Source organism: Pleuronectes platessa, chromosome 10 (assembly GCF_947347685.1).
Source record: "Pleuronectes platessa chromosome 10, fPlePla1.1, whole genome shotgun sequence".
NCBI classification, from domain to species: domain Eukaryota; kingdom Metazoa; phylum Chordata; class Actinopteri; order Pleuronectiformes; family Pleuronectidae; genus Pleuronectes; species Pleuronectes platessa.
The window spans coordinates 13,278,493-13,291,739 of NC_070635.1; the positions used below are offsets into that span (position 1 = coordinate 13,278,493).

General features: G+C 41.4%; 2 protein-coding genes across 2 annotated transcripts; one reads left to right on the forward strand and one right to left on the reverse strand.

Moving 5' to 3' along the window:
* Positions 1-588: 588 nt before the first annotated feature.
* On the reverse strand, positions 589-8,990 carry plekha8 (pleckstrin homology domain containing, family A (phosphoinositide binding specific) member 8). Its single transcript, XM_053433021.1, has 13 exons — positions 8,795-8,990; positions 8,255-8,371; positions 7,841-7,996; positions 7,612-7,733; positions 7,184-7,342; positions 7,026-7,066; positions 6,754-6,872; positions 5,194-5,572; positions 4,341-4,426; positions 3,149-3,207; positions 2,679-2,880; positions 2,532-2,593; positions 589-2,429 (listed from the first exon to the last, which is right to left on the reverse strand). Exons 1-13 carry the CDS (start codon positions 8,832-8,834, stop codon positions 2,232-2,234), a joined length of 1,740 nt encoding a protein of 579 aa, XP_053288996.1. The 5' UTR covers positions 8,835-8,990; the 3' UTR covers positions 589-2,231.
* Positions 8,991-9,141: 151 nt separating this feature from the next.
* Positions 9,142-11,219, forward strand: fkbp14 (FKBP prolyl isomerase 14). Its single transcript, XM_053433022.1, has 4 exons — positions 9,142-9,508; positions 10,262-10,413; positions 10,502-10,629; positions 10,731-11,219. Exons 1-4 carry the CDS (start codon positions 9,306-9,308, stop codon positions 10,887-10,889), a joined length of 642 nt encoding a protein of 213 aa, XP_053288997.1. The 5' UTR covers positions 9,142-9,305; the 3' UTR covers positions 10,890-11,219.
* The last annotated feature ends 2,028 nt before the right edge of the window (positions 11,220-13,247 follow it).

A 13,247-nucleotide genomic window follows, 5' to 3' on the forward strand; every position in this document is an offset into this window, starting at 1 on the left:
ACAGGCTCAGCCGGGGCAGTCACAAGAGCTGGTGGAGGCAATGCCTCGGCAGAGTCTGGTCATGTGATGGGCTCCATGAGTGGGGGTCCGTCAAGAGTGGTTACATTCTTTGCAATAAGCTTTCCTCTCCTTTAAGACCCTGTTCACAAAGTTAAAAGTTGTAGGGGTCAAGCTCTATTTCCAGCTCTCGCAGGCGTTTTGATAATGAAGTGAAATCAAACACTTTTTCCAACTATGGGGTTATTTTAGTGCAGCTTGGCAGGTGTTGCTTTATGTGGCACAAGGGCTGTTGACAAAGGAGGGCACAGGGACAGGAAGACCTATAGGCAGGAATTATCAGCATGCAGGGTGTTGTGGTCTTGGCAGAGGACACACTACTGCTGCACATGCAAAACATTAAATGTACACACACAGCAGAGGTGATCTGAGGCTCAGCGCCACTGTGCACCTATTTAGATTTACTCTGTGCTGCTTACTCTTTGTTCACAAGTACAAGGTTGAGTGGCTGATACATGGAAACATGGTTATTCTACCAGTGTATGAGACGATATAAGATATCGTTGTTGACTGTAACAGGACAAACACTAAGACAATGTAACCATTTATTAAGTAAAAATTCCAAAAGCATCTTATATACATTCATAGAAAAACAAAACAAATGTAATATTAATATTACAATAGCATATTTTCAGCATTAACTTTGGAACTCATCCGCAACAGAAAATTGGCCCATTGCACATCTGCAAAGTAAACCTGCTGCAAATGACTTATTAGTTCAACAATAGTGTCATTGTATGCATTCCTGAAAATCAAACGAACAAAAAAAGGTTAAGTAAAATTCAAAATACTATGTGGTATGTCTCCGTAAAAAAGCCCTGGCAGGATGTTTCTACTTTGTTCCAAAAGCTCAGTTAATCTACTGCCACGCTTTAACCCAGCCCCCCCCCCCTCCTTTTAATTTGTTTTACTTTTGAACTGACATCATAAAGTATTATTTACAGCTGGTGATGACACTGAAGTGCAGGTAGAGCTGTGTGTGGATGAGAAGGTGGAAATATTTAGAGCCAACCTCCAGAAGGTTATTGTTCATTATTGGTAAAGAAATTGAGAAGCTATTTATTCTAACGCTCACAATCTATCCCCTTGCGATTATTATTACAAATTTACTTGGTTACCTCAAGACCATGGCCTATATTCAGTTTCTATTGGCACGTAGGTTCTTTAATAAATAAAACCATGCAATCAGTAAACATGCCCTGTTGATACATTCACAGAAAAGCCAGACTTAAACCATCTCCATGACTTTTATGTGAACTTTATAACTTAACACACAATAAATAGACGCTGTGGAAATGCATAGGTTTGTGCAGAGGATGTCCACATAAATATTCAGCAGTTATCAGTACTTCAACAGATGCCACTGTATCATTTCATCTGTGTCTGTGTGTGTGTGTGTGTGTGTGTGTGTGTTGTGGAACTGTAGGCAGCAGAGGCTAAAGCCATTCACATGACAGCTCCTTATTGGTCCCATGGAAAGTCTCTGGAGCAAATGTAATTATACGTTACTAAATATGAGGATTTGAGTTAAAATAGTTGGAAAGAAACTAAATAAACAAACATTGATTATAATCACTTAACATCGACGGTCAGTGCAGGGAAAGTACACACTACACTAAAAGTTAGCCTAGTATGTGAGTTCATCACATACATAAGGCAAATATGGGCATTGTAATCTGACATTGTTTCTGTCAGAATGGAGCTTCATGATTGTAGCGAGTGTCACCTTGTTTCATGATGGTTAAGAATTTCTTTTCATTCTCATCTGTTCAGTACCAAATACATTGTGGTTATGTACCTTAAAACATGGTACAGTACAAAATCAGCCACGAAATATCGACAAAATGTGCACCAGGAACAAATGTCACCATTAATAATTATGGTTGGAGTCTGCATAACGTGGCCATACGTCCCTTCAATGGTCTTTTGAACAAGACCTGGAAATCTAAATTTTGTCAAGCCAATGCTTTTTCCCTTGTGGACTCCTACAGACATTAATACCATCGTCAATTCCTGGCGCTCTGCTGTAGTAGAGCTCAAGAACCACCGGACACACCTCACACTGACACACGGGACATGCTCACATTATTTTGTACACAAGATACACTTGGCACCTTCCTTCGGCAGTTAAAACACTACTCTGCCCCTTTGTTCTGTCAGGATCCGTCCGGGCTTCACACGACCTCGTCAGACTCCAGGTCGTATTCTTCATACAGGGCATCCAGGAGGCCCAGCTGCTTCTGCATGGCCGGCAGGTACACACCCAGGTCCCTGCCCATGCCAGTGGTGAAGCCGCTCTTCAGCTCATCGCCCTCTCTTGACACTAAGGCAGCGGTGAAACTTGGATAACTTGGGGCAGCTCTCAGGGCCAACTAGGAAAGAAATAAAAACCATTAGGCTGTAGTTCAACTCTGAACAAAAGGAGATGAAAAAAAGAAACCATGAAAACAATGGTGCAAGCAAGGAAAACCTACAGCAAACACCCCTCGCACAACCCATCCATGGTGCTGTCGGAGGGTCTTTCCATATGCGTTATCTGGGGGAAAGCAGAGCAAGACAATGAGGAGACTCAACAGGGAACAAGCATTCGATTTCACGTGTTTGTGTCCGACTGGACTCACTTAGCGCTCCGTGGATGTCTCGTTCTCCTGCATTGACCTCCGACAGGAACTCTTTGAGGAACTTCAGGCCTCGTCGGAGCCACAGCAGAGCCTCGGTGGCCGAGTTCCGCACCTGGGACACGTTCGTCTGGATTTCATGCAGCACGATGGACTGAAGTGTGGGGAAGCTCTCAGGGTCCGACATCCACTTCTGGTTTATCTTCTACAGGGCGACGAGACAGGGTTATATAGTGACACAAATCGAATACCATGTTTGTTTATTATTCTCATTTTGATCATGTAAATTGTACATATAATAAATATTATTTATTCCATGCAAATTGACTTCGAAAGAGAAATATCATCCTGGTAAATAGCTTATAGGGGTCTGATGCAGTCTGTCATGTTATGCACATTATCAAGAGCAACCTTCACAAAGTTGACCTTATAATTATTCATTTTTATTAATCTTATCAAAACTGTGAACTTACCTTGATATTTCCAACAAAATCCATTTTAACTGGTGCAAAGACTGTGGACCCCAGTTTGTCTGAGAAGAGAGAGTCTATGATCATTTCTTTGTTTTGCTTTCACTCCTGTTTTGAAAGAACGTGTGATGATGCGAGTCAAAGATGAAAACCTAGAGTTTCTCAGGTTATTTAAGCAACAGTAAAAAAAAATTAAAAAAAAGCAGCCAAACCCAGTGCAGAAGGGAAAGGAGAGAATGGTCTTTTACAGTGGATTTTAAGTCACAAGTATGAGAAGTTGAAGAACTTAGATCCTTAGTAAAGCCATTGATAAGCTCAACATTCCATATCAAGACAAGCAAGGCTTATCCAAGAGACATGGCCGGTATCTGGATCCATGTCAGGATTTGATGGGAGAGATAATATTGATGTAGGGCTGTGAACACAGGCCGGAGGTGAAAGGGTTTCATTTTTTAAGAAGGTCACATCAGTTTAAACAGAACTTTACAGTCATTAACAGAGGTTTACAATGTTTTATAGGGGACTGTTGTTGTTAATAAGACACCTTGTTCTGACCATTCAACCTTTTGATAAAGTACTTCACATCTCAGCTCACTCTCTTAGGTTGGTTAATATGAAACAGGCGATCATTACCCGAGCCGTCTTGAGTTTGTGAAAAGTGAAAGATAATTCTTGATGATCTCAACCATCCGGCTCCCAACTCTCCTCGAAAATATTGAGTCATGTCTTAAAGGTTGACAGGAGGTCTATCCGAGCTCCTATCAACCTTTTCCTGATGGCGATTGCTAATATTAGCAAATCACGAGCATTTTGTAAAAGCCTGCACTTCTTTATTTCCTATTGCTGCTGTGAGTGACCACATTTACCTCGAAAGACAAACAGCCACCAACAACACATGAGCTAATGAACATTGTAAACCTTGTCATGCAATATATTGTCAAATTATAATATTTAAATAAAAACCACTGACAGACATTCAGGTGCAGAAGAAATAAGGAGGGCATGAGAGAAAATGAAAATAAAGTCACAGCCGCATCGATGTGAATGACATGCAGAGACGACAGGACAAGAAGGAGAATGAAGAAGTTGTGGGTTTTCTTATTAAGGCCAAAAATAAGCACATGTAAAAGAGCATCATGAGAAAGAGAAGCGCAGCAGTATGAGATGGAGGAGAGACTGAAAGTGACGGGCCTACCTAATACAGGCACTATTGCATAGCATGAGTCCAAAAACTCTTGTGTAGGGATACCATTGTCGTCGTCCAGTCTTATATCACTAAATCTAAAAAAAAAAAGTAGAACAGATTCAAACAGGAGAAAACATTAGAGGTAAATAAGCAATTTCAATTTTTATTTGATAAAGTCAAACAGAAAGAGAAAAGGGTACAAACGTCAAAACCAAGCCAGAGAAATGATTCACACAGTGTCATGCAATCCTAGGCCTGACGATACCTGAGACTACTCGGCTACCTTGTCTACAACTTCACAGAGTTGTTTCTTTTTGTTGTCACCATCTAAAAACTGTCTCATTTACTTGAAAATACCAACTTCAAAGTGCATATACTGTAGTTAGTAGTTGAACACTGGATGAATGAGACAATGATTTCCATCATTATATGCAATGTTTGCCTCAGAACTTAATATGACAGAAAGGACAGATCACACTGAGCAGCTGTTCAGTAACACTCTTCCAAGTCTTAAAGAAAAAAGAAAGCCAAATATGTCGGAATTGAAATACAGCGTGAAATGTTAACAAAAGATTTTACAAACCCAAATATCAGATGAGGGCCTCTCTGTGTCATGTGATCAAGAGAGAACACACTAATATAAAACACTTATCGTCACATCTTGACCTTCCATTATTAATTCATTTTGTCTAACACAGTAATACAATCAATATATTTACACAAGGTGTGCAGTGCCTCAATGACAAACTACAGATAGCTTAATTGGTTTATCCTAGTACTGTAAAAGTGAAATATCACAGACAGTTATACAGTAACTAGTGTGTCTCAGAGGATGTGGCCTTGCTGAGTAGCATGTTCATACCTGTGACTCATTGTGCTGAAGAAAGTTTCCACCTGCTCTGTGTCTTCAGGCTCTGTCGAGTCTCTGGAAGGCTCGTCCTCCTTTTGAGGCTCATCCTCCTTTTGAGGCTCCTCTCGCTCCTCTTGCTCCTCGACGGCCTCATGCTGCTGCTCCTGCTCTTGGACGGCGGATGCTTCCGTGTTGTTGTTGTCGTACTCTTGACTTTGGTCCACTTTGTGGTTCTGCTCCTGATTGGTCTCCTGTTGATCATCGGCTTCATGCTCCTCATCTCCCTCCGGGGGCTCCTCGTAGTGTTCGATCTCAGAGGTATTCTGGATGGTGTGTGCAGTAGGATCGACTTGCTCCTCGTGAACTGAGCTGTTGTTGCTTTCATCAACATCTGTGCAATACAGCAAAATAACAAACACGTAATATTGTACGTTAGCAGACAAAGGGGTGGAAAACTAAGACTCATACATTATATGGTTACAGTCAATTATCACAAGTTTAGAGGGTTCCAGTGATGAGAGTTTGAGAACGATGAAGTTGTTTTCAATAGCTCTTAATTAAGAACAAAGGTAGATGTTCCTTTTAGGATTGTGCTCAAATTCTGCTGCCCTCCTTGCCACACCACTCCTTAACACATTAACAGTGAAAACACAAGATTCTTGTCACTGAGAAAGTCAAGCGGGAGCAGAGATGTCTTCCCCCTCATTCATTTCATTGATATGGCAACATCTTGTGTTATGGTTTGTTTAAGAGAACGGCTCTTGTGAAAACAGCACTTAGGTTACTTAAACAATCATTCTCTTTAACCACTGACAGGCTACACTGACACAAACCGCTAATATTCATCATCTTTAAAAGTGTTTTAGTAAAATTGTGTGACAAACGCCAAGAGCAGCTCCATACTAAAGTACCGAGCATAGATTTTGCATCACTGAGCCCTATGGGCTGAGAGGTTCAAGCATGATACCTACTCAGGGTGTGGCAACATGCTACTGGTATCAGTTGTGGTAACACCCTGCATTGATTTCGAATTGCCCTTTGTGGAATGCATTATGTCACAGGTCAAAGACAGAGAGTGTAGTTTCCCTGCAGTCTCTTGGTTTTGGTTTGAGGATTTTGCCCAATTCAGAAAAGATAATAAATATAAAATTCACATCTCCTGAAAGTCCGTCTGATTTGATAAAATATTGACAATTGTAGAATTGTGCTCAAATACAATACACATGCTTCTTCAAATGTATGTGTGTTTGTTTGTATTGTGACTTTTAAATAATGTATTTTTATATTTACTGTGAGTATAGGTATTACAGACAACCCCTAAATAATACATTTGAAAACGCAGGTCTTATTTTCCCATCAACCTCAGTGGAGGGGAAGCCTTTGTTACTGCTCAGGGAAATGCAATAATGCACCTGGGCATCCATCACTGTCTGCTCACTAAGAGGCAATAATCTATCCACATCAACTCTGATGAAATACACACAGCAACCACGCTCCGTTTGTGCTGGGTTTTACTCTCTTAATGGAATGCAGTGGTTTCCAGTCGAGGAAACTCTACAGCGAGTGACTTACCTGATGAGAGAAGATGAAGTTCTTGTCGACCTGGTTCATCTGGTCCCTCTGCTACAGAGTCAAGGCTCTGGTTGTCATGTGCAATTGCTTCTCCTGAGGTTTCACCCAAATCTATCCATCTGGAATTCATTTGAGAGCACTTCGTTATTTTAGTCTAATATCTAATCAGCAATTGTACCAAGTGCCACAGAAATGTAAGAGGTAATATCTGAACATCATCCTGCCAAAATCTGAAAATGTATTTAATGGATGTTAACAGAAAAACCACCTACTTTTCTCCATGGTTCTGATTTAAATGGTTGACAGGTTTAATCTGTTGAAGTAAAATCAAACACAAGGGAGTTACACACACATATCTTTTGAGAACAATCCATGACTTGATGCACTACATTGTTATTGACTGTTCACATGCTTGGTAATAAAACTGTACCTTCTGGGGTTTGATGGCTGCTACTGGAGGAGATCCGGGCGGACTGTGTAATGGCGCATCTGAACTAAAAGTGTGATTTGCTATCTGCATGCATTCCTCTAGAGTCTTAAGGAAAGTGGTGCATGTAGACTTTACCATGTTTCCAGTGTCTATGCCCGTCTGAAAAACAAAACACAACAATATACACATTAGCCAAAACTGGTGCATATTCCATCACGGTCACACATGTCCTGACAGGTGAGTTTATTGTTTGGTAATAACAACCCAACAAAATGTTATGAGATCTATGAAACAAAAGGTCAAAACTGACTTCTCTGGTAAATAAGTAAATATAAGCACACAGCAGGTTGATGTGTTGCTAGTGACAAATGGGAGCGAAGCCACAAAACAACTACAGCTTCTCTTATTTCACTGAACCATCACCGTACCTCCTCCGAGTCTCCGAGCTCATCGTTGTCCTTGATCTTGTTTACTTGTTGGAGAAGGAGGTCACAGTACAATCTGAGTTCTGACATCTTAGTTTTCAATGCCTCCGAGTTCTCCTGAAGCTCTGAAACAGTAAAGGGCGTTTACAATTCATTTACATAACAGCGACGTGTAATTATTCAAGCGTGACCGGTAGTATGTCAGATCTGGGTGTGGAGGCATTCCAAATACCCTTTTCTCTCTTTGTTCGGTTGTCTGTAAGGCAGGCTTTGGAGGTCCCCAACGCCACCAGCCATTTCTGCCTCTCTGCTGCGTTGATGGCTCTGAGGTAAAAGTACTGCTCTCCCGGTATGGTCAGGTCCACTCGGGTAGAGTCAGAGGAATGGACTGTAACACAGCAGCAAACAGGGGGACATGCTTGTTCAATCAAAGTGTATTGTATATATACACACAACTCACAATTTGTCTCACAGGGCTTTATCAAGGTGTGACATCCTCTGTCCTTAACCCTCAACAAGAGAAAGGAAAAACTACAACAACAACAAAAACCTTGAACAGGGGAAAAGCCCTACATCCAAAGAGGTAGTAGAAGTTATTTTAAAACACACACCAGACACTGACAGACAGGAAATAAGTCATGCTGACCTTGGATCTCACAGACTGAGATTTTGATGCTGCCCTTACATCCTTTCCATGCATCCTCCTGGGAGTCATAGTAGGACAAAGTTCCTCCATCGAGCACAAACCAGCGAGGCTGCCAACCTGCAACAATCAAAATTCAAAATCAATACTGTTTAATAACACGAGTATAAAGTTTCCAGCCCGGGACGTCCCCTCGCCACAGCAGAACTATTCAGCTTCCTAAACTTGGACAGAGTTCGCTGTGACGCTACGTTAGCAGCGACTAATCAGTTAAGTCAGATTACAATGACAGATGGTGGAACCTGCGAAGCGAGCTAACTCTACCTGTTCGTAAACAATGCTAACTTCTCCCTCGTTTAGCAGCCAATATCCCCGGCGAGGTAAACAAGGTAAAAACAGTTCATTCATAAGCTGTCGGAGGCTGCTCGCTAACACCAGCGGCTCCCAGTGCTCCCACACTCCCCTCCAGTCGGCTAGGACGTTGTCATGCTAGCTAGCTGCGTTGAAACCAGCATTACCAGCGTAAACACAAAGCCAACTCACCACTTATATAATTGGTCCACTTGTAAAGCATCCCCTCCATTGTTCAATGTCTGGTTCTCGCCGTTCATTACTTGTTTATCGTAACGAGAAACGACGCGCAGCTGATTGCACCGACTCCATCGGGGGCCCTGTGGGCTTCTTTTTTTTGCGGAGTGACCACCTCGGCTTTACACTGTAGCTACGCAGAGAAATAGGCGTAAACTCTTTCATGAATGCGGCTTACGTCCCTTCCTACCGGTACTCGTCATAGGGATTTTAGTGTTGGGGGCGGGGATTTGAGCGTCTGACGCACGCAAGAGCCAATCAAAGAAGATGATGCAGATACAGGGCGGTGATATGGAGTGATTTCATCCAATCGTGGAGGAAGGAGGGGTTAACAGCTGAAGTTGGCTGCCACGTATTTAACATTCTTGCCATGCATCTATCTTAAGACCAGTGTTTATTTTGTTTTTTTTTGGAAACGCAACGATTCGCCTTTTTGTTACATTTATGAGTGAATAAGCTGTAGTTCATGAAAATGATTCTCCTCTCCATGTTGTCCACGCTGACCTCACTGTGGGTGTGTGTCTCTGGAGGGAAGCTGCCCGAGCCAGAGGTGAAAACTGAAGTTGTGCACAAACCGTTAATGTGCTACCGCAAGACGAAGTATGGAGACATGCTCCTGGTTCACTACGAGGGATTCCTGGAGAGTAACGGCACCATGTTTCATTCCAGGTACGATAAGACAAGATCAGATAAGAGACAAGACAGGATAAGTTAAGAAAAGATACAAAAAGTTAAGTTTCGAGACAAGGTACGTTAAGATAACCCATATTACAGCAGCAAGAGTCCAAAATCGGCATTAGTAAGTAATAATAAGTAACATGCAATGTAATGCATGCAAGAATAATCAGTGTGGCAAATGACGATGCCACAGGGCTCTCCCACACAGCCAGAGACAAAGGTGTCCCTTTAAACTTATAAACTCTTAAACTCAGAACAAACCAGCACTTCCTGCTGGAGTGACAGCTTTGCAGCTTTGCAGCTCAGTGTCTCTGTCTCTCGTGTCTTTTTGAGGCAGCTCTTCTGCTGCCTTTTGTACAATTAGCTAGCAGCTCTCACCTGCGCTGATTGATTGATTTATTCTCATATAATGCTGCATCTGTTTCTGTGCAATTAATCCACACTCAAGTCTTAATGCAGGAAAGTCACACAATAGGGTCACTGGTTTTTAAAGGTTTGTAAATATAGTGTATAACTTATTGACAAAATCATAATCACATCTGTCACTATCTGTGTCAATAAGCTCTGATTACAGTATGTGTAATGTTACTTACAAGCAATCAAACCAACTAACACATTAGAGGGTGAGAACATAACCTTTGTGGAGGTAAAAAGATAAAGAGCAGACTGACACAAAATGTTTACTTGTAAATTGGACTGTGCTTTCTCTGATTAAACTACAACGATGTGTTTCCTTCCTGGCAGCTGGAAAGAAGGGGATAGAAATCCAGTCTGGTTCACTCTTGGGATCAAAGAAGTAATCAAAGGCTGGGATAAGGGTCTGAAGGACATGTGTGTAGGAGAGCGCAGGAAGCTGACCGTCCCTCCATCTCTGGCATATGGCAAGGAAGGAAAAGGTACAGCAACATTCACAAATGTTTTTTAAAAGCTGTGGTAGGTTAATCTACCATATTGTTTTTAATTCATGTTTTTATTCATTTACAGGCAAGATCCCTTCGGGCAGTACTCTAATTTTTGACATTGAACTCATGGAGATTCGAAATGGTCCCAGGTCACATGACTCTTTTCGGGAGATGGATCTCAACGATGACTGGAAGCTCTCGAGAAGCGAGGTGGGAAACTCCTCTGTACTGCTTTTCTTTGTGTATTGACTGTTGATATATTTGACTGCTCACAGTGAACGTCATTTGTTTTCTTTCTGTCTGCACTTCAGGTGAAACAGTACCTGCAGAAGGAGTTTGAGAAACACGGATACTCAGCTAACGACACGCATCATGAGGTGATGGTAGACGACATCTTCAAAAACGAGGATGAGGATGAAGATGGTTTCATATCTTCGAGGGAGTTCACCTACCAACACGACGAGCTCTGATGTCATCTCCCTGTTTTACACTAACAGAGTTCTTGTTTATTAAATTCCTCCTAAAAAGAGTCATGAAAGGAGGAATCGTGAATTAAGTTTGGGGCTGTTGTACGTGAACATTTTCAAGGCCTTGTGTTTTTACACCTTTGATCAGTATTGTCTTAGTTTTGATTGTCCTTGAATGCATCTGCTCTGTTTTTGTCAGTGTGTGTAAAGCGACATCCATAATATATTTATTTCCGTTGTGCCTGCACTGATGATGTCACCTCTAAGTTACTTATCTCGCAGTGTCTTTTCATTTCATCAAATAAAAATAACTTGATAGTTGTCTGAACAATTCATCGGCTGAACAATTTGTGTGTGCTTTTTGAGATGTGTTGATATTTTCTGTGCATACCTCCATTCGTCACTAGGGGACACTGTTGTTCTTTGCTTTTGTTTCATATTTAAAAATCCTCCATTGCCTAAAAACAGAGTGAATATGCTGTGAGTGGTCCTCGTCTTTGAGCTTGTAAATGTCTCACTGTCTATGGCAGACCAAATTAACAAAATGAAAGCACAGCCTCATTAACTGTTTATTTTATGAAAAATAAATCATGAAGTTGCAAGTTGGACAGTATATGCTCGTTTAAAAAGGTTGAAATGAGTAATATTAATAAATGTCAAAATAAGCCTTAATTAATTTCTCCAAATTATTGTAAAGTGTTCATTTCTAAATCTAGAGTGCATTGAGTAATAATTATATTACTTTAGTGTTATTCAAAATGTATATTGTTTTCTGAAGAAACTCAGACACATACAAGGTATCCGAATGTAAAACGGTCTTAACGAAGCCAGAGTAGGAAACAAAGTAAAGATGTAATACAGAACTGAGTGACTTAGTTTTTCAACTGCATGTCAAACATAAGGTGAGTCCACAAAGCCAGTATTGGTTTGTCAGGATTTTAACTTGAGTTAAACAAAGTGCCAAGATCTCAGAATTAAACAAAAACAACTGGAAACAATCTATTCTGCTGGCAGTAAAATACGTCTAATGCACTATAAGCCATAGAGAAGTAACCTGTTGCTCAGTGGTTTCTCACCCAGTGGATAGGCTACCTGATAGAATACTATGAAACTGCTGGTTACTTTATTTTATGACCTTAAACTACACCCAACCCAGTTGAGACTCTTCAATAACTGATGACAGACGAGTGAGAAATAATAAATCATTGTTTTCCAGTAATTTCCAGCTCATATATTCTTATCAAGGCTGATTCATATTAGTACCATCCTCAAGAATGAGGAACAGATTTCTGTGTAGGCGACTGTACTGTGTCAACACTGGTGCAACTATGTCTCCTTAAGAGCCCCACAGTTGCAGGTAGAACTGGACAAGTTGGAAGGTTACAAAGCAAGAGACAGACTGGATGAGGTATTCTGTTTAAAACACAGAACAGGGATAAGACAATAGTTGTCACAAGATTTTAAAAGAATGAGACAAGCACATACCTGTGATTCAGTGAGCCGCAGGCTACAACCAGTCAACACCGGCTCAGGGCCGGGCCTTTCGTCTGACGGAGACTCTTCTACAGTATCACAGTAGAGTCAGCTCATGTGCCGCCACAGTTACATGCTGCAGCTGAATACCTCTCCCCTCACCCTCCCCTTCCAAGCATGAAAGAGAACCTGGGGCAGCCTTCAGTTGTAATGAAAACTCAAAAGGTGTTAGGTTTGTCCAATCCGCACATCTCCACCAAGGCCCGAGAGTCTCCTTAGATCCAACCAACCTGCACCAGACTTCACACACTCATAAATATCAGGTCACTCAATGTGCCAGATAGTTTTTTCACTAAGACCCATGAATTATTCTAAGGGAAATTAAATGTTGATAAACTCCTTGCAAAGGTTATGCAGAGATTCTTGTCTGACCCATACTGCCCCCCCCCCCCCCCCATCAAGTTTGGTGGTAATCCGTGAAGTAGTTTGAGTGTAATCTGGTTTAAAATCAAACAGACGGGGGTGAACACAGGGAGGCAATGAAACCGATGGTTACGTTCTCTTGTTTTGTATTTTTATGACATCAATTCAACAAACATCATTCTCAACAGAATATATTATTGTGACAGAACATGATGCAGAGTAAAAGACAAAAATAAACATCTTTACAAAATAAATCTTTACACTTGTTGCAAAAAAGTGCTTCATGAGCTCCCGGGCGTCTCATCTGTCGTTCTTCTTATTAGCACACACAGGTGAAACATTGATCATCACATGATCCGATCTAATGTCCAATGAAAGGGTCCATGCCGTTTGATTGAACTTTTGAGCAACGCCCCCCCCAACAATCCGGATGTGCACACATGTCAATCTGCCCGGGGGGGGGGG

Coding starts and splice junctions, on each gene's coding strand:
- plekha8 (XM_053433021.1), bottom strand. CDS start 8,834: ATGGAGGGGATGCTTTACAAGTGGACCAATTATATAAGTG. Junction 7,997..8,254: donor CTCAGTCTGTGAGATCCAAG/GTCAGCATGACT, acceptor GCTGTGTTACAG/TCCATTCCTCTGACTCTACC. Junction 7,343..7,611: donor AGCTCGGAGACTCGGAGGAG/GTACGGTGATGG, acceptor TTTGTTTTTCAG/ACGGGCATAGACACTGGAAA.
- fkbp14 (XM_053433022.1), top strand. CDS start 9,306: ATGAAAATGATTCTCCTCTCCATGTTGTCCACGCTGACCTCACTGTGG. Junction 9,509..10,261: donor GGCACCATGTTTCATTCCAG/GTACGATAAGAC, acceptor CCTTCCTGGCAG/CTGGAAAGAAGGGGATAGAA. Junction 10,414..10,501: donor ATATGGCAAGGAAGGAAAAG/GTACAGCAACAT, acceptor ATTCATTTACAG/GCAAGATCCCTTCGGGCAGT.